This window comes from Vicugna pacos, chromosome 12, assembly GCF_048564905.1.
Source record: "Vicugna pacos chromosome 12, VicPac4, whole genome shotgun sequence".
In the NCBI taxonomy this organism is placed as follows: domain Eukaryota; kingdom Metazoa; phylum Chordata; class Mammalia; order Artiodactyla; family Camelidae; genus Vicugna; species Vicugna pacos.
In genome coordinates, this window is record NC_132998.1 from 12,517,617 (window position 1) to 12,540,734 (window position 23,118).

Sequence of the window (23,118 nt, forward strand, 5' to 3'; positions counted from 1 at the left end):
GGTAAGCATTACATGGTTTGATTCAGCAGCAACAACTTGTGTTTATTACTTAGTATTTAATGATTTTTTTCTTCCTTAAGAAGGTGAATTCTTTGCTTGCAGAAATAGAAGGCAAGAAGGCATCTTGGGTTTCAATCGGAGGACTGTAGGGCATGCAATTGATTTACCATAGCAAAAAAGTCATTTTTGGCTGTGAACTGAACCGGTGGCATTGAAAGGGGTCTTGAGTTCTTAAATTCATGCTTAAATTATGGGGCAGCACAAAGTGACAAGGAGTGCTCCGTGAGTGCGGGGAACAGAGATACCAAGCTCGCTGGTTTGGTTTTGTTACAGCAGGGCCTCTCTGTCCACCTCAGCCTTCAGGGAGATGGAGATGCACACACACATATGCATGTGTACACGGTACATGGTTTCCTACTGGAAAGCATTTGGAAGACCCACTGCTGTGCCTGGAATACTGAGTGGTTTTCTTAATCATGCATCATCTTTTCTTAGACTCAGCATGAGCGGGGAAAGAACTGCTGTGGCGTCCAGATCAGAGAAGCAAGGGTGGCAGACACAGAGTTCAAGTCAGCACAGCTCACACGGTAGGTTCTCCATCAGTGCTTTGATGATAATCTCGGTCATGACTCAAGCTTCAGCCACTGGTGCGAAAAGCTTTTAAGCATGCAGAGTCAGGGCATGTTAGTCACTGTGCTTTTAGTATAAACAGGGTTTGGAGGGTGGCCACTTAACCTAAGAATTTAGTAATTTAAAAAAAAAATTGCTCCCTATAGCTGGTATATTTTGTAAATAAGAGAAGGCCCCAGGCCAGGAGGTCCTTAACTTGTGTAATTTATTAGACTCTGATTTTCAGAGTCTATATTTGTTGATGGTTTCTATTCACGAAGTCAGGCCGAAGACAGCTTGACGTCACCAGGAATAACCTTGCAGTGTGTGGGAGCCTTGTCCTCTGCAGTAGTGTGGGATGGGAAAGGAGGCCACTTTTTAGGGACTCGGAGTTGGAAGCAGGAATTTTTCCTCTCGTCTACCTTCTCCTTCTAACTCTTGCCAGGCTTCATTTAGTTGCACTGTTTTTATACAGCATTGCTCTCACATCTCACACAGTTGGACACCATCTGTGTGTTAGGCTCAGACACATGTAAATGGATATTTAGATTTCTAATAGAGCCCTTGTCAGGGTGCTTTCATTTATCATCTTACTAGATCTCACCACACCCACGTGCGGTGGCCCGGATGGGGGATGTGATCCCAATCGACAGATTCAGAAGTGATTTGGCTCAAATTCTCACAAACTAATGTATAGTTGAGCTGGGATTAGAACCTGGAGATTGCAGCTCCTGCTCTGGAGGTCAGCTGTGGTGCTTGCGACTTCAGTCTTCTTCAGCATCGTGGGGCCTATTGATATATTATTATTAAGTGTAAATGATTCCACTCAGTATTTAAGAATTTAAAGTACACTTAAAAATGAATGTGCTTCTGTACTCTCAACAGACGACCCAGTAAGAGCAGGAAGGCCCAGGCTGCTAGGAAAAGCACTGGGAAAGGAGAACGTCTTAATGTTGGGATTGTTGTCAGGGACGATGGAGGACCTGGGCTTGGTGGCCCAGGGCTGTGCTCTGTGTGGAAGGGGGAGGATGAGCTGGTGGCAGATGAGCTTAAGGTTGCTCCTGGTGGGAGGCTTTTCTCAGACCACCCATGTACGTCTTGTGTGCTCTGAAGCTCAGAGCCAGGAACCGGCCAGTCTCTGAGCCAAAGCCATCAGCCTGCTTTTAGAGACATGTCAGCGGATTAGCTTATTGGCTTTTCCCCTGAGTGGCATTAGCTCTCGCCCCGTCTCATGTTCACCATCTGGCTTTGAGAAAGAAGTCTTCGAGTGATCTCTCTTCAGCAGCCCGCTCTGTGCCAGGGCTTTCTGAGGGCTGTTCAGCTTTCTCCCTCATCAATCCCAGGGCCCAGTGCTCTCCAGGAAGAGGTAGCCCGTCTGTTGTGTCCATACGTGTGCACACCTGGGATCAGAAGAATACTTTAGGCCTCAGAGAAAAAATCAGTCCAAAGGGGAATGAGTCTGTGTGGTTAGTGACCTAAAGTCTTGCTGTCAGAACCAACAAGTGGATCTGTCCTTAGGTGAGTTTTTTAAATGGAGTCATTCCTGCTACAGAGAAAGCTCTTTCCGCCTTGTGAGATGATAGCAGTTTGTCCAGATTTTAGTCGAGTGAGAAATACGAAGGGGCTGGGATTTTCTTCCTTATTGGAAAGCAAACCCCGGGGGTGAAGGTGCTTACGTGAACCACCTCCCTCCTCCCAGGGCGCGGGCTGCCCTCCCCTCCTAGGTTAATATACATTGACTGGGGCCAAAAGCCTGATGCTGCTGGACAGAGTCCAGCCCCTCAGCCGAGCAGCCGCACTGTGGAGATACAGCTGCTGGCATTAAAGGGCTAAGCCCTTTCCAGCTGCTTTGCTTTAACGGGAACTGCCTGCAGTCAGCAGCTTAACAGCAGCGCTGTTTTAGCCCGATTAGGAGGAAATGGCTAATCTCAGCATCTCCTCATGGCATTGGCCTGGGGGCTCTGCGGAAGATAACCCAGTAGGGTGGGAAGTGGTTGGATAAATGGCATTGGAGTGCTAGACGAGTATCTCCTCAAAAACGGTGGCCCTGGCTTTGGCAGGGTTTGTGTTTTGTTTTGCCTCTGTGGAAAAAGTGGGATTCTCCTGGACTCCCTGGCACTGAAGGAGAGATGTTCGCCGTGAGGGGCAGCCTGGGTATTTAAAAGCTGAAATAGCAGCAGACATGCAGAGGAGTTGAGTGCATATGAGGGCAGTGGTATCCGTCCCCTTTAGAGGAAGGAGCAGACTTGTGACCTTCCCACATGGTCCCCACTTTCGCCTTTCATTCCCCTTTTCTTTCAAATCTGCTTTAAAGAGCCAAGATTCAAAGGAGAAATGATTATTTTCTTGAGTGTAAGATGTACTTAAAAATATTTCATATCTCTGAGAATTGGGATATCTTATCATCAGTGCCATATAATGCAGTGTTTTTCTTTCTCTGTGGCTTGTAAAATAGTGGTGCATCTTGTTATCAACATTATTTGGGTTAGAAATGTTAGCTGTTCATTAACGAGGAAGATAGGCTGTTGGCTAGACCAGACCTGGAGGCCAGGGAACCTGCTACTTAGCTGTGATCAGAGATTAAAACAAGGAGTTTCCCCAGGTCTGAGGGAAGCCGCAGCATGGGAGGAGCGAGGCTCAGCCCCAGGACACCTGACATGAAGAAGCACATGAGCAACATGTAGGAGAGGATCGAAATGTGTCCCAGTCATGACCCCCCAGGGCCATTACATGTGACCCCTGGGTCAGGGAAGGGGGAATGAAGCCACTGCGAATCAGTGAGGCTATAACCAAAATAATGGTACATCCTGGCAGAGCTCTGAGATCACAGTGCAGTACTGAAACATTCGGGGTGCTTTAACACAGAGATAATCCGTGCAGGGAGTTGGGGTGTTGATTGCAATCCTTTGTCCAGTTTGCTCACCAAATCCAGAATACCAGAGGTCTTTCCTCCCCTGAAACTGGAAGGCCATGGTATAGGCACGGATCAGAAAAGGGACAGATGGTCAAGTTAAGGAACCTGCTGCCCTAAGACAAGACTGAAAATATAATCTTAAGAAAGTCTTCCTGCTTTAGAGAGAGGTGTTCAGTGCCAGGGTGGAGGTGGGTGCAGACTGCTGTGGGAGCTCAGAGGAGGGAGGGAGCTGGAGGCTTCAGAGAGCCTCAGGGGTGATGACTTAAAAGCTAGGTCTCAGGGTGAACCCAGCAGCGAAAGAGGCCCTGAAGTGTAATCTGGGCTGAGGGAGCATCTCTAGGCTGGTGTTCCGTAACCAGACACTGTCCTGGTCTGCTGTCCTGGTCCCTCCTCTGACCCAGGGCTGGGCCTTTGTTCTGTCTGTCCATGGGGGTGCAGGGGAGTGGTTGGTCCCTGCCTCTGTCTCTAGCCTTCTCCACCCCCACCTCTGGCAAAAACTGCCCCTTTATCTGACTTAATTGAAGCTCTGAAAATTTTTCATCCTCTCCTTTTCTGTCCATTAACTGCAGCCTATTAATTAGTGCCATTGGGCTCCCCATTCCCCTAAACCCCCTTCACTAAACATGCCCTCCTTCTGCAGCTTTTGCTAAATACGTGACTGCACCTCGGTGTAGCTGCTTCCCCCTGAGAAGTGATTACAGATCGTGGCTGTGCAGACCCCCTGCCCCAACTGCCCGAGTGGCTGCTGCTTGGCCGGATGCTTCATCTTGATTAGCCCTAACTTCTTCCCTCCGTCCCTCCCTCCCTCCATCCCTCCCTGTCTCCCCCCAACCCCCCACCCGACATTACAGGGGCCTGGCTTTGACTGTAGGTGACTGTAGGTTAATGTCTCACAATAGGCTCTCATTGCACACTGTTCCAGGTCATGGAGAACAACGCTGTGGGCCCAGAGGGGCTGAGGTGAGCCCCTCTCCTGACCCAGTGGAGTCTCCCATCAAAATCTCAATCAGCTTGTTCCAGATCACTTGACTTCATTATAGATCAGAGGCCCAGATTCTGATCTATGCCACCTCTTAAGCCCTCAGCTCCGGTGGCTGCTCCCCTTTTGTTGACTTTCAGATGAGATTCCAGACGCTCAAAGCCCAGCTCATTTCACCCCTTTATACCCACCCACCCAGCCTCCTTAGCCTCATTGAATCGCACCCAAATTCTTTAGAAATAGCCTGGCCCTGTTAGAAACTGCAGGGGCAATAGCCAAGCTCATTGGCAGAGAGCATGACATTCTCCCAGGATGATGGTGAAAACCACCACCGATTAGATCTGTGTGTCAGGTGTGATGCTGAACACATGCCCCATGGGCTCTTCCAGCCCTTTATGAGCAGAACCCATTTTCCTGATGAAGAAAGTGAGGCTCAGGATCCTGAAGTAACTTACTCAAGTTCATGCAGCTTTAAGTGCCTGAGCCTGTACTTAAACTCTTTGAACTCCTATTCTATTTTCACATGGTCTTTTTTATTTTTAAACTTTGGTGCACAGACTCCTTTAGGTCACAGTGATTTTCTTGGGAAAGTGAAAGATTCTGGATGGTGGTTTTGCTTCTCTCCTCTCAGTCCGAGGAGCCCAAATGTGTCCCAGAGCCTGACCTCTTTGTGGGGTACCCCCTGCACAGTGTGTTCCCAGATTAGACCCGACCTCTTTACACCCGGTGGTGGCAGTGGGGGTGGGGAGCGGAGAGGGGCTTGCTGCCAGCCAATGGGGAAGTGACAGCCTAGGCTCCGCACATCATCTGCTCCTGCTAAGACAATCATCAACATAAAAGGCTAATTGTATTAATCACCAAGGCATCCGTCCCAGGCCCCCCCTCCCTTTCTGGAGAATTATGAATTGCAATTGCAGATGGCTCTGCTGATTGAAGGCAGCACTCAGCAGGGAGAAGGGCCAGATCAGATTACACACCATTAATTAAAAACTTCCCCTGACAAAAGGGAGGAAGGGAGAGCACAGCAAGGGTCTGCCTGGTGGGGTCTTTGTCCTCCCCGTGCTCCGGCTCCCATCCAGGCTCAGAGGTGGTGCCTGTGAAGCAAAGCCCCTGGCTGGAACCGCTGAGATTTGGCTCCCTCAAGACCAGCCCTTCCCACATCCAAACAGATGGCCGGCTGTCCTATTAAAGGGCTCTAGAGAAGGAGAAACTAACCTTTGGTTACTCATTTCTGTGTCTAACTTTGGATGCTCTTCAGATTCTAACCTAGTTCCTCACTTCTCATGAAGCTTGTCTCCTCTTGCTCTAGTCCATTCTGACAGAGCACAGCTTTAAAGAACTATTTGTGGAAATAGCCCCCCAGCTTTCTCTCCCGGCAGTCACCCTTACCCTCTAGGCCCGTAAGTTCCTCCTGGGACAGAGGTTACACAGTCTGCTCTGAAGTAGGGGAGGGGGCTCACGTGTGGCTGTGCATCCTCTTCCAGCTTACGCCCTGCAAGCTTAGGCTTCTCAGCTGCCGTCATCTCGGCGCATTTGGAGCTGTGACTCCTGAGTTCTCTTGATCAATTACCACCTCCCCTCCCTCCCCAGCCACCCAGCCTCAGTCATTCATTCATCAAACTTTTATTGAGCACCCACTGCGTGCTTGGCTCCGAGGATGTGGAGATAATTTGTCTAGGAGCTTAAGAGCCTACTGCAGGAGCTCCACCCCGCTGCCCTCTTCAACCTTCTAGTTCCTGCTTCCTTCCTTCCTCTGGCTGCAGCTTGTGTAAGCCCCCCTGGAGCTCTATTTTGGAAAATTCTAAGCTGGGAGCTGGGGAGACCTTGGGGGGGCTGTCGTACTGAGCTGGGTGACCTTTAGCAAGTCAGTCACATCACACACACACACACACACACACACACACACCCATCTGTCCCTGCTCATAAAAGGGCACAAGAAGCCTTGGGCTCTGAGAGACTGTGGAGATGGATGAGATGGATGAGTGGGGCCCAGCTTGGAGAGATGTGAGTAGTACTCGGCACTGACGATATTACAGAACACGGCTGCCGTGGCCATGAGCACTCAGCTACTGCACTGTCACAGGCTCGGCCCTATTGCTCTGCCTTGGGAGGCTCTGGCAGCCCCTCCCCTAACCCCACCCCTTTGGAGACATCATGGAAAAGGATCTATCTTTTTTATGCATTTGATTGCTGTATCTCAGGGTACCATAGTGATGGGCACCATAGAGATGAGAACTGACTTATTGGCTCATCTCTTCATTCCAGGGCCCTTCCCCAACCTCAAGCCGACCCCCACTACACACACCCACAAAGCTCCCAGGTCAGTATGCCCAGAAGGGTGGGAGGCAGGGCCCCTGGTAAGTGGAGCAGATGAAATGAGAAAAACCTACTCTCTCTTCCCTCCCTCTCAATCATCTCCCTCTCCCTTCTTCCCTCCTCCCTCCCATTACCAACAACAGTTGTGTTCAGACCTGATAATTACAGTAACAGCAACAATAATCATCATTTATTGGGTTTGTTTTTCCTGCATTTTAACTTCCAAAACCATTTTCCAATCTCTTGTTCATTTTAACATCCATCTCTAGGGGAAAGCTGTGCCCATTTTATAGCTGGGGAAGCTGAGATCTAAACAGGACCCCAAGTCATGGGTAGAGTAGGTTTACAGCAGCTTGTAACTATTAACAAACCAGATGAGACTCCAGTGGTCTTTCAGAGGCCCTGAATTGCAAATCTTGGTTTCCTGGGTCATTCCCGAGTTCCTCCCATCCTTGGGACTTATTCAACAGCTTTTAGGGGATGCCAGCAGAACTGAAAATGAGGCTGCGGATGAGAATGAGGGCTGGGATGGGGCCTTCCCCCTCTTAGGACTGTTCCTGTGAATAGGGCTGTAGAGTGGAAGTCAGGCGAACTCCTGGGAAGAGCAAGCCCTGGGAAGGGGCTATCTGGCCTCAACCTCCCTTGCCTAAGCCCTGGCCCCCCACCAGCCCTGGAGAAGTTTCCTCTCCCTGTCAGCCCTTTCAGAGGGAGGGGCTCTCTGCTGAGCATTTGGAGGAGTAAGGAATGAAGATCTACCGGGAGGGCAATCTCTGGCCTCAGAAAGGCCCCAGCCTGAGCAGGGAGCCGCAGCCCCCAAACCACATCCCTCTGGGGAGCTCAGAGGTGGTCCCAGGGCCCGACTCTTCTGGGAAGTCTGGGTCCTCCTCCCCAAGGGTGGGGTGAGAAGTTGGGGTTCCCTGAGGCCCCTGTAACCCTCAGTCTCTAAGCAGATTGGCTGTCTGGGCTCAAATTGCCTTTTCCCCAAGACTTGGGGATCTGGAGGCCCAGGAACCCCACTGGGGTCCAGACAGATGAGAAAGGGAGGGCAACCAGGAATTCCCAGGCCTCCCTCTGCTCTGTCCCATTAAAAGAGGTGGAGGAGGTGAAAACTGAACAGATTTGCTTCCCAAATTCCATCTAGAATTGTAATGTCAGTGATCCCTACCTACCCTGTTAAGACAAGAGGCCAAACTTCCCTACCCAACCTTGCAAGCCCCCTTCCCCCGGGAAAACCTGAAGTCTGGTCCTACAAAGCATGCTGCCCACTTTCAGGGCTCTTTTCGGAAGCTTGAGGGCGGGGGCCAAGCTCTATGCCACCTGACATACACTCTCCATTTCCATGTCCCCTGAGCTGGACTGGGATTCTTTCTTTTGGGGTTCCACCCCTTCCACCTTCTCCACCTCTGCAGTGCCTGTGAGGATGGCCAGTCGCTGGGCCAGGGTCTTGGTGTCAGGGAACAGGATAAAGTTGTAGATCAGCGAAGCCAGGACAGCCCCCGTCAGGGGTCCCACCCAGAAGATCTGAAGAGGCAGAAATGGGCATCCTGCTTGTGAGCCATCAGGACCAGAGGGCGACTTTGGGACCCCACTTGCTTCCTCAGTATTGACTTGGTCTCCCAGGAACCCTCGAGCTGTCTACAAGGCAGCAAGTTCGAGAAGCACGAGTCCTGCCCCCCCCCCTCCACCCTGAGTCCCCGCCTGTGAAGGGATCTAGCTTCCCACGGGGCCGGCCCAGGCTTCCCACCACCCTCTGCCTCCCTCCTCTGGCCTCCCCTGTTCCGGCCTGGAGCCTGGTTAGTGCTGTTCCTGTCTCTGCTGGTGTGTGTGTGTCTATTTCTGTTTGTCTTTTTCTTTATCCAAGTTTGGAAATGGGTCCAGCTGGAGGAAGTGAATAAGGAAACAGCCAGGACTTGAGGGCTGGGCCAAGGCTGCAGCTCTTGCCCTGGCCTATTTCTTGCCAGTCCACTGGGTACCCTGGACTTCTGAAGCTGGAAAGGAAGGAAGTACAAGCCAGGATTCTGGCCCTGGTCTTCTGAGCTTAGGGAAACCTCCACTGGGGGTCAGGATGGTCTGTGGCAGGGAGACTTGTCACCCCAAGTGTCTGTGGCCTCCTTGCTGGTGAAAGTCCCTATTGCCACCGGGGCCCTCTCCCCCCACCTGGCTGCCGGCAGAGGGTCTTACCCAGTGGACTGTGAACTTCCCGACGATGATGGCAGGGCCAAAGGAGCGGGCTGGGTTCATGGAGCAGCCGGTGAAGTAGATCTGGGAGTGAGTGCATGTCAGGGTGTGAGGAGGCTGAAGTCAGGCCTGGGAGAGGACAGTCCCCTCTGCCCTGGCTCAGAGCCCCGGTCCCTGCAGCACCCTATCCTGGGCCTGGAGTGTGAGGCACAAGCCTTGACCCCAAGGCATGAAGGGCTCAGGGAGGGACACTTCCTGACCTTTAGGGCCCCTGCAGCCTCCCCAGGGAGGGACAAGTGGATGCATGTACACAGTGTCCCCTTTGCCCCTTACCCCAATGAGGTGGCCCACCGCCACAGAGGCCCCAATTATGGCGGCCGGGGATGCTGAGGTCTGACGGCTGTCGGTGGAAGCGAAGACACAGAGCACAAGCTGCAGGGTCAGAACCAGCTCCACTGCCACCGCCTGGCTAGTTGAGACGCTGTTCCGGACCTGTGTGAGGGGGTTATGCTCCAGCCAGTGGGCTCTGCCTAGGGATGGGGACCCCCTGGGCCTCATTTCTTCACTATTAAGGAGTGTGACACTTCACCACCATCAGTCCCAGGACTTAGGGAGCTAATGGTTTGGGGAGAGCTGTGTGGTAGGGTTCAGGTCAGCCCCGAACACTTGGTCCCTGCAGAAGTGAGTGTCACTCTTCCAGCTACATGGGGTGGTTGGGGCCAGTAGTTTAGGGGGTAGGGGGTGCTCAGGACTGGTGGGAAAGAGAAGGCTGGAGAAGCTGTGATGCACATTAACAGGCTGACTGGGAGGCACTGTGGGTAGGAGTGGAAGGTGGGGACTTGGGGAAGTAGGTAGAACACAGATGATTAGAGGAATCTAGGGGAGTTAGGCAGGCCTCAGGGTGCTAGAGAGGGAGGACCGTGAGAAAACAGAGGAGCGAGGGACACTAGGTGGACCTCGGGAGGTACAGTGCTTGCAGGGTCCCCTGCTGCTACACACAGCCCCACCTCTCCGTGCTATCCCGACACTTAAATGCCTGGTCCTCTCTGACTCCTGCACCTTAGTGTGGCTTCTTCTTGCTCCCACTGTTCCTTGCAACATAATCCCATTTCTGCTCTGCCTACACTAAGGCCACAGTCATTCCCCAGGGCCCAGGGCCCAACCCAAAGCAGGTGTGGGTCGCATGCTCTGTTATCTCCCTGTACCCCCCAATCCTGGCCCTGCCCAGCGCCCCTCCCTGCACCTACCACGTTGACCCCAAGGGTCTCTCGGGCTTCCCCAGGCGTGACTCCGTAAAGCAGAGCAGCCCCCACTGTGGCCCCCGCCAGCTGAGCAGCCACATAGGCCACAGCACGGGGCAGGGAGATCTGGGAGCCCACGAGGAAGGCCAGCGTCACGGCGGGGTTGACATGGGCCCCGCTGGCCTTCCAGGTGACCTGCACGACCATGGCCGTGGCCAGGTTGAAGGTGATGGCAATCTGTAGCACAGAGGGAAGCCCCAAGGGCCACCTCAGAGCTGAGCCCACACCAAAGAACACATACAGCCCTGTGGCCAGGAACTCAGCAAACAAGGCCTTGCTGACGGTGGTCCAGAGCCGGCACACCAGCATCCTGGCCAGGCTGCACCTGCCTGACTCCATTGCGTCCAGGTCCTGGCTGGCTGTTGCCTCCTTTGCTCCTGGGGCCTCTTTCTCTCTTGCCTCTGATACCCTCTGTGTCCTCTGGTCTCTTGTCTCTGGGCTGCTCTGGCCCCGGCCAGCAGCTCCTCCACCAGGCTGCCACCACAAGGGCTGTCTGTGCTGGTCAGACTGGCAGGAACTGGGCTGACAGGGTTTTGTGTGTCTGGGTGTGTGGGAGGTGAGGGGGTGGCATGAGGGGTGGTGCTCACATGTCTGCTCCACCCTAAGCTCACCTGACAGCCAGAGGAGGGGGGCCATCCCCGGGCATTGAGCTGGAAACTTCCAGGAGTTTTCCAATCTGGACAAGCCTAACTGCTGCAGGCAGAGGCCCAGCCTGAGGGCCGTGGGTGGGCATGGGATTCCAGGGCGCTCCCATCCCTGGTGTCTGCTTAGACAGAGCAAGATCACCCAGCTCCCCAAGACCAGGGCCTGCTTCAGAGGGCCCCGTGCATTCCCCGGGGCTCCTGTTCTGGCCCCATCGGCCTGCAGGCTTGGCTTCCAAATGGGCTCACGCTATTGGGTGCCCCATAAAGCTAGCTGTGAAAGAAGCTCTCACCCTTCATTCCCACCTAAAACCCCACTCACTGGAGGCAGATGTGAACAGAGTCACCTTTACTGAGGATATGAGCCTGTAGGGGTGCAGAGTGGGCAGATGGAGCGGGGTCTAATTCTACAGTTAATTGGTGACAGTGGGCACCCCTGCTGCCTGTCAGCCAGGAGTTTCTGCCAGCCCTTCACACTTCTCCTGCCTCTTTCTGCCTCCCCAGCCCACCCTCCACCCCAAATCAGCACTTCCCCCTTACATCTCTGCTCTCCTCCTTCTCAGGGCAACTTAACCATTTTTGTGGCTATGCTGGCCCTAAGGCTACCCACACCCTAGGCTCTGCCCTTTAACCCCCAGCAACATGTCAAGGTTTTTTCTGAAACAAAAGTGTTCCCTCCCTAAGAAGAACCTGCCTAACAGTTAATACAGTCTTCACTTCTTAACCATATCTGGGTGCCCAGACCTCACCCCTGGCCATACCCCCCTGACCAGTGCATGTCCCCTGGTGTCCTCAGGCTCCCAGATGTGACTCGTCTCACATTGAGATCCTCATCTCTCCTTGTGCCCGCCAAAGTCACTCCTGTTGTCCCCGGCTCGGTAGATGGCACCTGGGTAGCCTCCCTGACCTTGCCTCCTGCCCCTGTCCAGTGAAGGCATCCAGTCCTACTGATTTTGAATCCTAAATATTTCTTGACTGTGCCCTCTTCTTGCCACCCCTGCTGCCCTGCAGCCTGTAACCATTTTCTCTGTCTCCTCCCTCGCTTGGCTCCAATCAATTATCCACACTGCAGCCCGAGTGATCTTTCTAAAATGCAAATCTGATCCTGCTGCTCCCTGCTGAAATCCCTTTAAAGCCTCCAGTTCCTTCTGTGAGCTCTGTGCCTGGCCTACAAGGTCCTCTGGGTTCCTGCCCCTCCTACCTCCCATCTCCCCGCTTCTTGCCTTGTCCTTTACCCTCTGGCCTCATCAAATGGCCAGTGGTTTTGGAACACTCCATGCTTGCCACCCCCTGGAGGGTGCTCTCTCCTCTCCCTGGAGAGCCCTTCTCACGTCCTTTGCTTGGGTAAGTCCTAGTCTATTCCTAAGGCTCAGCTTTGATGTTACCTCCCCCTTTCCTGGGTGAGGGCCCTTCTGTGTGCTCCCCCTACACCTGGCCACCATTGGGTGCTGCCATGGTGTTAGTCTCCCCAGTGAGGTGGTGACCCCTTTGTGGGTAGGACCAAGTTTTGCTCATCCCTACATGTAACACCTCACACAAGGACTGGCTCACTTCTGTAGTAGGTGCTCCGTAAATATTTGTTGAATGAATGAGTGAATAAAAGCTTCTTGACCTCCTGGAGGCAGGTGACTTTCATATCTGCCACATTTCAGCTGGCTATTCTTGCAGCCTTATACCTGTCCTCACCTGGGACTGGGTCTTCTGAAATCTTCAAGTGAAACGTCCCAACTCTGATCACAGGCTCTGTCCATCTTGTCCATCTCTGCCCGTCTCCCATCTCAGTCCCAGTCACATCCCTCCCCCAGTCTCTCCCCTCTCCCCTTTCTGTTTGCCCAGCCATCCTGGCTTCACTCTACCCATTCCAGCCAGATCCCCTGGCATCTCACCTCAGTGCCCTCCGTCCCAGCTCCCTATTCTCTGCACCAAACATCCCCCCCATCTCTCCATCCTCATTCTCTTCCATACTCTTCTACTCCTGTCAGCACTGCTGAGCGTTGCTGGAGAAACTCACCCAGCCGTGCAGACTGCTGCCATGACAAGTCCCTAGTTTCTGGCCTCAGCAGGGGTCACAGCTCTGGCCAGCAATCTTTGTACCGCCCCCAGGCAGCTCCCTCCCCATTCTTCTAAGCCCTGCTTCAAACCTTCCCACTCTCTCCAAGTACCCTACTTGCTCTGGCTTTCTTCCAGCAGATCAACTTGCCTCCTGACCCACCTAGAAAGTGAAACCAGAAGGCAAGACTTCTTCCCATCTCCCCTACAGCCACAAACTCGCCAGCAGCTGCCCCATGCCCTCCCCAGCTTCCCTCTGGCCCTGAAAAGAGGCAGCCCTTCTCTTGTGTCTGAGTCGGGACCCCTCTTTGTGCTCTCAGCTCCTTTTGAGGGACTGGGGCCCTCTCTTGGCCGGTCTCAGCCACATCTATGGTTTTCACTTCTCCCTTTCCTGGCTGCTTCTTTATAACATGCCTGGGTAATGGCAGAGTAGTGGAGAGACCATGGGTTTGGAATGCCTTTCCTCTTCGTCTCTTTCAACACTTTGCTCAAGTTTGACTCCTCTATGAAGCCAGCCCTGATTTTCCCCACCAGCAGTAGGGTGGGGGCGAGCTTTGTAGAGAAGTTGGTCTTGGGTAAAGCCTGTGGCTACTTCTGGCTTTGGTTTCTTCGGTGCCTCCACTGTTCCAGTGCAGACTCCCAAGCTTGCTTTCTAAAGGAGTCTTTCAGAAAATGCTCAAGATTGAAGGAATGTGGCTGTAGGGGCAGCGTGGGTGACATTCCTCCCTGGCATGGCGGTGAGGGGGACTCCTTGTCCAGCGGCTGTCCCAGGGAACCTCAAGGGCATCTCTCCCCTTCCTTGCCCTCAGACAGAGCTATAGAGGGCCTGGGGACAGACACTTACCAGTTCCTACATCCTACCTAGCTCAGTTTCTGCACCCGAACACCAGGCACCAAATAGCAGTTAATGCCTATCTTTTGAGAAACTTTGATTTTATTGTTTTACAGTAAAGCGAAAGCGCTTGAACACTGCCATGTGTTCTGTACCCCTGACCAGTGCTTGGTGCCTGTGACCTCAGTTTCGCCATTTATGGTGGAGATGATAATTCCCACCTCCCCATATGTTGGTAGGAGTGAATGTACTGACGCCCAGGAGAATGTCTCCAAGTCAGAAAATGTTGGTTATTAGGATTGCCACCTCCCTACGCACTCTGGTGAGACAGCTGCGAGGACTGTGCTGGGCTGGGAAGGGTCCAGGACAAGTGCAGGGCCGGCCCTTGTCTCCAGCTGGCCTAGAACAGAGCCTCCTGAGGCCCGCCTGGGACAAGGCCGTTCAGTCCCTGAGGGCAAGTGGACATTGGCCAGGACTTGCTCCTGCTCCAGCCAGCATGTCCCCAGACCCAGCCAGTCCTGGGCCCTAGAGGCATGCTTTGAGGTCACTCATGCTCCGAGGGCTTTCGTCAAGCCCCACATCTGGCTGTCTGCAGCTGCCTGTCAGGCGGCTGTGTGCTCTTAACCTCCCAGAGGTCTGTCTCCGGGCTCCTCAAATGACTGGGGTGGGTGTCTGTGGGGAGGTGTGTGTGTGTGTATGAGCCCCCACACTTGATGGGCAATGTGAGCTCTGACTGGGGTCCTCTCTTGGTGCTTGGAGAAGGTAGGTGAGCAAGAAGGAGGGGAAGGAGGAGGGAACTGGGAGAGAAGAGAAGGGACAATAGAAACATGACAGAAAGGGAAGGATTCAAGGTAATTTCCCTTGCACCCCCTCACCCATCCCCACAAAAAACTGGAAAGAGGAAGCTGAGGCTCAGAAAGGGGCTGAGAGAGCCCATCCGCCCAGCAACCCCTCCTCCTGTCTATCCATCTAGACAGCCAACCCCTGGTCTACTCTCTGCCTTTACCCCTAGTCCTCCTCCATCTCTCCATCACATCACCATGCTCATCTTCCTACCTGGTGAAAACTGGCAGCTTCTGGGCACAGGCGGAGGGGGAGGGGGGAAGCCTCCTACAGGAGGATCAAAGCTCTTCCGGAGTTCTGTCTTCAGTGGAACAGAGGGTCAGAGGGGGACTGAGCATGTGTGTACTTGGATGTGACACATACGTGTGCCTCTCTGGGAACACATGGAGCCAGACACCCAGGTCTGGTCCCCAGGGCCGCGGGAGAGAGAATGGGGGACAAATGATGAGGCTCTGCACACACGCGGAGTGAGCAGTCTATGCCGAGAAGACGCAGCCCTCTGGGTCTGTCCTAAGGGCAGTGTAGAGTGGGCTCGGCGAGTGCGATCTCGTGTGTGCGCAGGTCTTTGCGGCCCAGAGCGGGGCCTCGCGGGGAGGATCCGACACCAGGGAGCGCGGCGCCCTCTGCTGGCCAAACAGCCCCAACCGCCGCACCCGGTCAGCCCCAAGCCCTAGGCGGACCCTCGCCCTCCGGACCGCCTGTACCTCCCTCGGACTGGATGCCCCACCCGACCCTGAGAGTCTGTCCCCGAGACACCCACCGTTCATTGGATTATGCTCCCCTTGGGCCTGTCCCAGAAAGGAACCAAGTTGCTGGGCTGGATGGAGAGGCTAGCCTTCCAGTCAGGGCTGTGCCTCACCTGAGTCGTGTGTGGAAGGGTGAGAAGTTCTGATGCTCTCATCCACAGCTGATGGAGGAGGAAGCTGAGGCTCAGATTGGGGCTGAGAGAGCTGACCCTCCCAGCAACCCCTCTTCCTCCTCCTGTCCATCCATATAGACAGCAAACCCTCTGTCTGTTCTCTGTCCTTATCCATAGTTCTCCTCCATCTATCATGTCACCTTGTCCACTCTCCTACCTGGTGAAAACTGGCAGCCCCTGGGCAGAGGGGGGAGTGGGGAGAGGAGGAAAGGATCTCCTCTCTTCTGCACCCACTCCCAGACAGAGGGGTGGGGTGGAGTAGGGGTAGCTGCTTCTTGGTGTCCCAGGGGGCCCACTCCTGAGAGACTCCCCTTGTCTCCCCACCCTCCACGCCCCATCTGACTGGTGACCAGACTGGAGACTTGGGGAAGAGGAAGCACCGCAGCGGTGGATTTGGTGGACGAGGTCCCCCCCTGCTGGTCAGAGCTGGCACTTGCGCCAGGCTCTTGGGTAGGGGCAGGGGTGGAGGCAGTGGCTGGGGGAACTGATCCTTTACTGGGGCCCTGAGGTTCTGCCATTCGATGTTAACTGTAAGAGAGCCGTGAGCAGGCAGGACAGGGCAGGGCCAGCTGCAGCTCCCATTTACAGACACTGAACTCAAGTCTGCAGGAGTTCTAGGGAGTCTGCCCCTCCTCACTCCCTCCCGGAGGGGCTGACCCTTGCCAGCCACCATCCATAGCTTCTCCCACCCCTTCTCAGACCATCTCCTGGCCCTACTGGCCCCCTTCTCTTCTGAAACAAAAATGAAAACCACATGGAGAGGCTCGCACTCCAGGGAGAAGGGGAGCTCAAGTTCAAACTCTCAGGAGAGGGAGTCCCAGAACTGGGGTGTGGCTGAGGTCCCAGATGTGTACGTGCTGGATTCCCCTCAAACTAGCGAATTGAGCTTGTGCTCTGGCGCACCTGGCCATGTTTGCACAAGCTTTTCTCTTCCATCCACTGTCTTATTGTATCCTCACCACAATCCATGAAGTGGGTACAAGCACCCCCACTTTATAGAAGAGGTCATGGAAACTCAGAGAGTTTATGTTACCCTGAATCGCACAGCCAGACTTGACCTCCAAGCCAGACTCTGTAAGTCTGATGTGTCCTGAGCTGCCGTCTGCCCCCTTCCCCACAGAGAGCAGTGCAGTCCTGGGAATCTCCCTCCCAACTTTAATCTGACCCCATAACAACCCTGTGAGGGAAACATTTTTTTATCCTGACTTCACAGCTTAAGAGACAGAGGCTCAGCGGGTTTAAAGAGGTTTCCTAAGGAGGGTCAGTGGCAGGAGGGCAGTCAGGTCATGAGGTCAGAGCTATAGGCCTAGAGAAGGTGGGAACCCTGGCCAGTGGAGGTGGGGGAGAGGAGCCCCTGAAAAGAGTTGGGCCAGGAATGGCTTATGGGTGGGGGTGAGGGCAGGGGGCTTCTCCCTCTGAGCACAGGCTCCAACGTGGCATGTTTCTGGAACACAGCAGGGCAGAGAGGGGAGTCCAGGGCTGTGCCTCCTCCCTGATGACAGACTTGGCTGGTCAACTCCTTGGCATCTCAAGGGGCTGCTAGCCGGTTCACTTCTCCTCCACCCTGCCCAGCACACCCTAGCACTGGTGCCAGGTTCTCCTCAAGTGGCAGGGACTTGACATAGCTGAGGAGGGAGGGGTGAGCAGAAGGGCGACTTGCTGAGAACCTTCCTTCTCTGCGGCCACCACCCCTTCCTGACCTCTAGTTCGGCTTCTACCTTTGGTCTCTCTCTCTCTCCTCCCAACCGCATCTCTATGGCTCTTTAAGCCTCTTCTAGCCTCAGCTTCCCTGTCTCTTCACAGAGGATTGTGGAAACTGTGGAGGAGGGTGTGGGTGATGAAGAGGAGAGGTGATGAGCCAGAGTGTCCCAGGAGGAGGCTTCTGGGGAGCGATGAGGCCAAACATGAATGTCAGTGGTTTATTGGGAAGCCCCGACCCCAAACACCAGCAGCCCTACCCATGCATCCTTGAGCAGAAATAAATAAAACAGCATTTAATGAACCAGTCTGCTTCCCTCCTAAAAAGCTCTGGGGAGGGTCAGCCTCTGCAGACACAGTGGCTGGGATTCCCCTGGCTCTTGAGGAGGGTGGCGGAAGGGAGGGGATGCAGACCACTGGCCACCCCTTCCTGCCCTAACCCCGGGGCAGCCAGCTAGCTTGGCGCTGCATTCATGATCTCTGAGCTCTGATCTCACTGCCTTGTCCCAGAGAGACCCCTTCCCACCAGACCCCAGACCCCGTCCCCCACCCCAAGAGTCCTGTCATGTATTTCTGCTCCCAACTCTAACCGTGCAGCCTGGGGAGTCAGCACCTCCTCCCCAGCCCGGAGGACCCAGCCATGTGGAAAGGAAGCTTTGCTGTCATATATTTTCCCTTTTCCCCTGCAATTCAGGGCTGAGAGGCTGGCCCCCGGGTGACGCTGGTCAGTGGGCAGTCAGCTCCATGGTCTTCTTCCGCTCCTCCTGATGTTCCTCCCAGTCCTCCTCGGGCTCATACGTGCCCTTGACGATGGCCACACGCTCAGTCAGGCTCAGGGGGTTGGGGAAGAGCAGGTAGAAGTAGAGGACGGCAGCCAGGATAGCCCCCACGATGGGCCCCACCCAGAACACCTGGTGGAGACAGCGCGGAGTCAGGGGGCTGAGCCCCAGGCCTTAGAGAACAAGCCCTCCCTCCTTCAGAGGACAGAATCATGGGCTCTCGGAGGAGATGGACATACAGACTTCCAGAAGGAAAGACTTCTTCCCACTTCAGGGACAGACAGACTGAAATCCCACTCCCCAATGACAGGGACATGGACCACAGACACCCAGATCCTCAATGGGGACAGATAAATAAAACATCAGAGATGACAGACACACAGACCCTGCCCTCAGAAGGATAAAAACAAAGTCCTCAGAGATCAACACAGAAGGACAGATCCCTTTCCCTCGCCTAGAAGAACAGACACACAAAGCCCCTACCCCCACAACCAGGGTCTCCTACCACGTAAACCTACCCCTGCCCTTGTTCTGGCTGCATCTCATCCCTTGCTATGTCCCCTTCTCTCTCCAGCCACTGCTCCCAGGGCCCACCCCCAAGCTCCAGCATCCAGAAAGTCCTATTAGCTGTTAGCTGCCATGGCTGGTCTCCAGGTCCCTATTGCCAGGGGGCCAGGGGAGGACCCAGACTCACCCAGTGCGAGGGACTGAACCGCTTCATAATTACTGCAGGACCGAAAGAGCGGGCTGGATTCATGGAGCAGCCGGTGAAGTATATCTGGATAGAGAGAGGGAGGCGGTGAGGAAGGCATTGTGCTTGTCCACTCCCACAGGACTCTCCCAGGGTCCACCAGAAGATCAGGGGCTCAGCCAGGTCTCCAACTCATCTCCCAATTCCTAGACTGGTGACCTCTCCCTCCACAAGTCCCTTCGCACCCCTCCTCTCCTCTCTGTCCTGAGCTTGGGCTTGGTTTCCTGCCCCTACGCCAACTCCCACTCACTCCATCTTTCCTCAGACTAGAGAAGGTTTGAGGGGATCAAGTCTGGGCCAGAGTACAGCAGCCCCACTTCAGGCCTGAACTGAGGGGCTCACGGTCCAGAAGGAGCTGCTCTAGGGGCCCATTATTTGCCCTGAGGGGCCAAGTGGCAGTACTGCTCACCCCCACAAGGTGGCCCAGTACAACGGACAGACCAATGGACAGGGCCGGGGATCCCACAGGGCTGGTGCGGCGGGTGTCGGTGGAGGAGAAGATGCAGAGTGCCAGCTGGAAGGTCAGAATCAGCTCCACCACCACGGCCTGGCCCGTAGTTATGTTGTTGTTGAGCTGCAAAGGGAGCATGCGTTAGGAACCTCACCTTCTGCTGGCTCTATGGCCAGAGGTTGGGTGGATGGGACTTCTGATCTCCAGGGACACTCGGAGCCCAAGCTGCTGGAAGCCAAGCCCTGTCACATCAGGGAGATCATTTGCCGAAGAGACTACATACTTCACAGTGGGAGCAAAGCTTGGAGCGCAGGCCCAACGGCAAGTGTGAGGGGAGCTGTTCCTGGACACAGGCCTGTCACTGGTTCTGCCCAGTCCCCAACCCCTGTAAGCTAGCATTTACCCTCCCTCCTGCGGGCAGCTGCCCAGTTTGCCTATCGCACCCCCAAGCCCGCCTCCCGCCCGTGCCTGATCCGCTGCCAGTGCCAACCTCAACCCGTCTCTCCGGTGGGGCTGACTCACGGCTTGACAATGGCTGAGAAAATCCTCCTCTGTGTTTGATTAATGAACCCAGTTTGCATGGGACATGGGTGCTGAATCTGGGGCAGCGGGAGGAGGAAGCACTAGGGGGTCAGGAGTGGGAACCAATACTCAGCAGAGACCATAGGCACTGGTACCACATTAGGGGGTTCCCAATCATGGTTTCTAAATGCAGTCGCCCTGCTCCTGCTGTGGTGGGTTATGCTCATTCCCATGTAATGAGAATGAGAAAATGAGACCCAGAGAGGCTGTGGTCACTAAAGGCAGGATCACAACCATCAGAGACCTATGGTTCCATGAGACCACTCCCCTGAGGGGAGCAGTGAGGCGCTCAAGAGGATGGAAGAACTCAGAGGTAAGACAGGAGAAGAGACAGACATTTTCTGCAAGAAAAGAGGGGCAGCAGGAGAGAAGCTGGGATAGGGCAGCATGAGCGGAGCAGGCAGAAGAGGTGGGTATCAACCAGAGCAGTGGGCTGAGGAGCACACACCACATCGGAGATTCATCTTCCTGGCCTTAGGAAAGGCTATGGCCTTTCTGGCGAGTGTGCAGTGGCCCACTCTGTGGCGCCCATTCTGGAGATGGGGTTTGGGGGCCAGGTCTGGAGCCCACCCCAGGGTCCCTGCCCCACCCCCAGCCGCGTGGGCACTCACCGAGTTGACGGCCAGATTGCCCCGGGCATTCCTTGGTGCCAGCCCATAGAGGATGCCGGCCCCGGCAATGGCGCCCACCAGCTGGGCCACCACGTAGAAGACAGCCCGGAGCAGGGAGATCTGGTTGCCCACTAGGAGGGCCAGTGTGATGGCAGGGTTGATGTGGGCACCGCTCACGGGGCCCAGGGCCTGGACCAGGGTGCCTATGGCCAGGCCAAAGGCCACGGAGATTTGCAGGACGCTGGGCAGCGCCGACGGCCACGAGAGGGCCGAGGCGAGGCCGCAGAAGACGAAGATGAGGGTAGCCAGGAACTCGGCGAACACAGCCTTGAGGAAGGCAGAGGAGAACACCTCCTTCTTCATGGTCTGGCCTTCGCGGCCGCAGCAGGGGACACCCGTCGGGGCGGCGGCGCTGGGGGCGGGGGGCTGGCACGCAGGCTCGCTGTGCTCTCCGGCGCCCACGTCGCGGCAAGCGGCCTGGCTCGAGCCCTGCGGGGGCGTGCTATATAGAGGGCGGGCGTCCTTCGGCGAGGCGGGCGGGCAGTGGGCGGCTCCCGCGCGCGGGGGCCAGCGCGGCTCGCAGAGAGGGAACTTCGCGGCCGCCCCGGGCTCGCCGCTGACCCGGACCCAGCGCGCCCCTCCGCCCGGGCAGCGGCACGTCGGCTCGGGCCACGTGACCCGGCCGGCGGTGTAGCTCGGCCCGGCGGCCTGGGACCCGCGCATGGTGCGCTCTGGGCGGCTCCCGCGCTCTCCTCTGCGCTGTCTCTGCTGGGCGCCCCGGGAGACTCGGCCGGGTCTGGACTCTCGCGTCCTACTGACCTCTGGGCGGCTGCCTCCGCTGGGCCTTTATCTCCGGCAGTGGTCTTCCCTTTTCTTCTGTTCGGGCCCTGGATCCAGCTCCTCCTTTTCCTCCTGCGACCCGGGCATCCTGACCCGACCTCACCCCCGGCAGGGCTGGAATGATGTGCTTCCCTGTGGACAGGCGCCACCTCCACTCAGCTCCCTGCCGGCCGGTGGCGGGGGCGGGTGACCGGGCAGGGCGGTGCGGGGCGGTCCGGCCGTCGTCGGCCTCTCCCGGCAGGGCACTGGCAGGCCTCCCCGCTTGCGGCGGGGGCGTTTTGGGGAAAGTGGGCCCCGTGCCAGCCTGCCCCCAGCTCGGCAGTCCTCGACGCCGGGGCAGCCCCGGGCAGTCCTGGGAGGAGGCGGTGGACCCCGAGAGGCGCCCACTCCTCCGCAGCAGCCGTCCCTGCTTCTCCAGGAGAATAGCCTTCTTGGAGAATCCCAGCGAGTCCCCGAAGGAGGTTCATAGGACTGGAGGGGACATGCCGGATTCGGTTTAGTCTTGGGTCAGGGAAGAGGCCCCACGACCTGGGGGTCGGTGTGGGGCGCGGAGAGAGGGCAAGAGCACTCCGACTTCCCGTGCCGGTGTTGGTCTCTCCCGCCCTCCTGCCAGAGCCCACTCCCCTCTCTGGATCTCAGGTCTTCCTTCTCTTGCTCCTTAGTCTCCGCTTCCTTCAAATCTTCACTCAGTCTTGATTTTTTTCTCCCTTTTGAAATCTGCCTCTCCCCTCTCTCCTTCAGTCTCTTTCTCCAAACCCTGTCTGCCTCTCTTTTTCAGTCTTTTGTCTCTCTCTTCAGTCTCCCTGCCCTTCTTCCTCTCTTTCTCTCTCTCTCTCTTCCTCTCTCATTTCAGTCTCCTTCTCAGGCCTCCCCAACCCCTTTTCAATTTCTCTGTTGTTACAGCCTTAGCCTTAACTCTGTCTCAACCTCTCTATTCATCTCTCAGTTTCTATCCACTCTCTGTTTCACCTTTCCTCGTCTCAATCTCTGGGACTTTCTGTCCATCTCTCCCTCATTTTCCATGTCTGCTTCTTTTACATGTTGTCTTTTTCAGTTCCCCCAAAGCCAAGTCCTCCCACCCCCAGCCTGGGTGGCACTTTCTTCTAGTCCTGTGCCCCCTCCCCACTCTTGCCCCTTTCCTCCGATCTCCCAGCTGCTCTCCCACCCGTCCCTCTTCCCACCCCCAGGTTAGGCATGTGAGGAATGAGGCTGGAGGCCCTCTAAGGCTTGGAAGAGGAGTCAGGGAACCACTCCCAGGATCTGCACTCAGGTGGAGTGGAGCTGCTCTAAAGACCCCGCCACCATGCTGTGACATGTTTTGGGGAAGCATTTAGAGTAAAGCTCAGTAAAGTTTCTTCATGTTGTGACTGTAATTTTAAAAGCCCCCTAGGGCTCTGTATGGAGCAAAGTGAGAGGGTGCAGCAGAGGGAGAGAACAGGTGCTCCTCTGTCAGGCTGAGGGGAGGGGCCCGGAGAAAAGCCAGGGACCTGGAGGAACGGGCTCTGGGCTCCATTACAGCTAACAGCCAAAGAAAACAGAAGAAAACGGATGGAAAAAACCTCGCTATTGTTCCTGCTGGGCTCTGGGTTTCCTTGTGGAGCAACTCCACCCCCAGATCTCTCTTCTTAAGGCAGGAAGTCTGTCTGTCCTTCTGCCATGGGTCCTGAGGCCCTGCCCGTGGCAGAGCTTGGCCGCTATGTTCAGGATCTTCTTCTGAGGCTGGTGCAGACTGGTGCAGACTGGAACAATGACCCTGTTGACCCCAGAGGACCTTGGGGGCCAAGTCCCTTCTCTGCTGAACCTGCCTCCAGTCTGCACCCTTCCA

At 55.5% G+C, this 23,118-nt stretch overlaps 2 protein-coding genes across 4 annotated transcripts; both read right to left on the minus strand.

Annotated features, from left to right (window-relative positions):
* Nucleotides 1-7,017: 7,017 nt before the first annotated feature.
* AQP6 (aquaporin 6) lies at nucleotides 7,018-10,790 on the minus strand. Its single transcript, XM_006202952.4, has 4 exons — nucleotides 10,244-10,790; nucleotides 9,330-9,488; nucleotides 9,000-9,080; nucleotides 7,018-8,339 (listed from the first exon to the last, which is right to left on the minus strand). Exons 1-4 carry the CDS (start codon nucleotides 10,634-10,636, stop codon nucleotides 8,127-8,129), a joined length of 846 nt encoding a protein of 281 aa, XP_006203014.1. The 5' UTR covers nucleotides 10,637-10,790; the 3' UTR covers nucleotides 7,018-8,126.
* Nucleotides 10,791-17,486: 6,696 nt separating this feature from the next.
* On the minus strand, nucleotides 17,487-21,477 carry AQP5 (aquaporin 5). Of its 3 annotated transcripts, XM_072972829.1 has the most exons (5): nucleotides 21,273-21,472; nucleotides 20,454-20,942; nucleotides 19,219-19,383; nucleotides 18,753-18,836; nucleotides 17,487-18,190 (listed from the first exon to the last, which is right to left on the minus strand). In XM_072972829.1, the coding sequence occupies exons 2-5, from the start codon at nucleotides 20,814-20,816 to the stop codon at nucleotides 18,005-18,007; spliced, it is 798 nt and encodes a 265-aa protein (XP_072828930.1). In that variant the 5' UTR covers nucleotides 20,817-20,942; nucleotides 21,273-21,472; the 3' UTR covers nucleotides 17,487-18,004. The 3 variants fall into 3 exon arrangements, with proteins under 3 accessions (XP_072828930.1, XP_031538876.1, XP_006203013.2); XM_031683016.2 differs by having other exon boundaries at nucleotides 19,251-19,383; nucleotides 20,454-21,477; XM_006202951.4 differs by having other exon boundaries at nucleotides 20,454-21,472.
* Nucleotides 21,478-23,118: the final 1,641 nt, after the last annotated feature.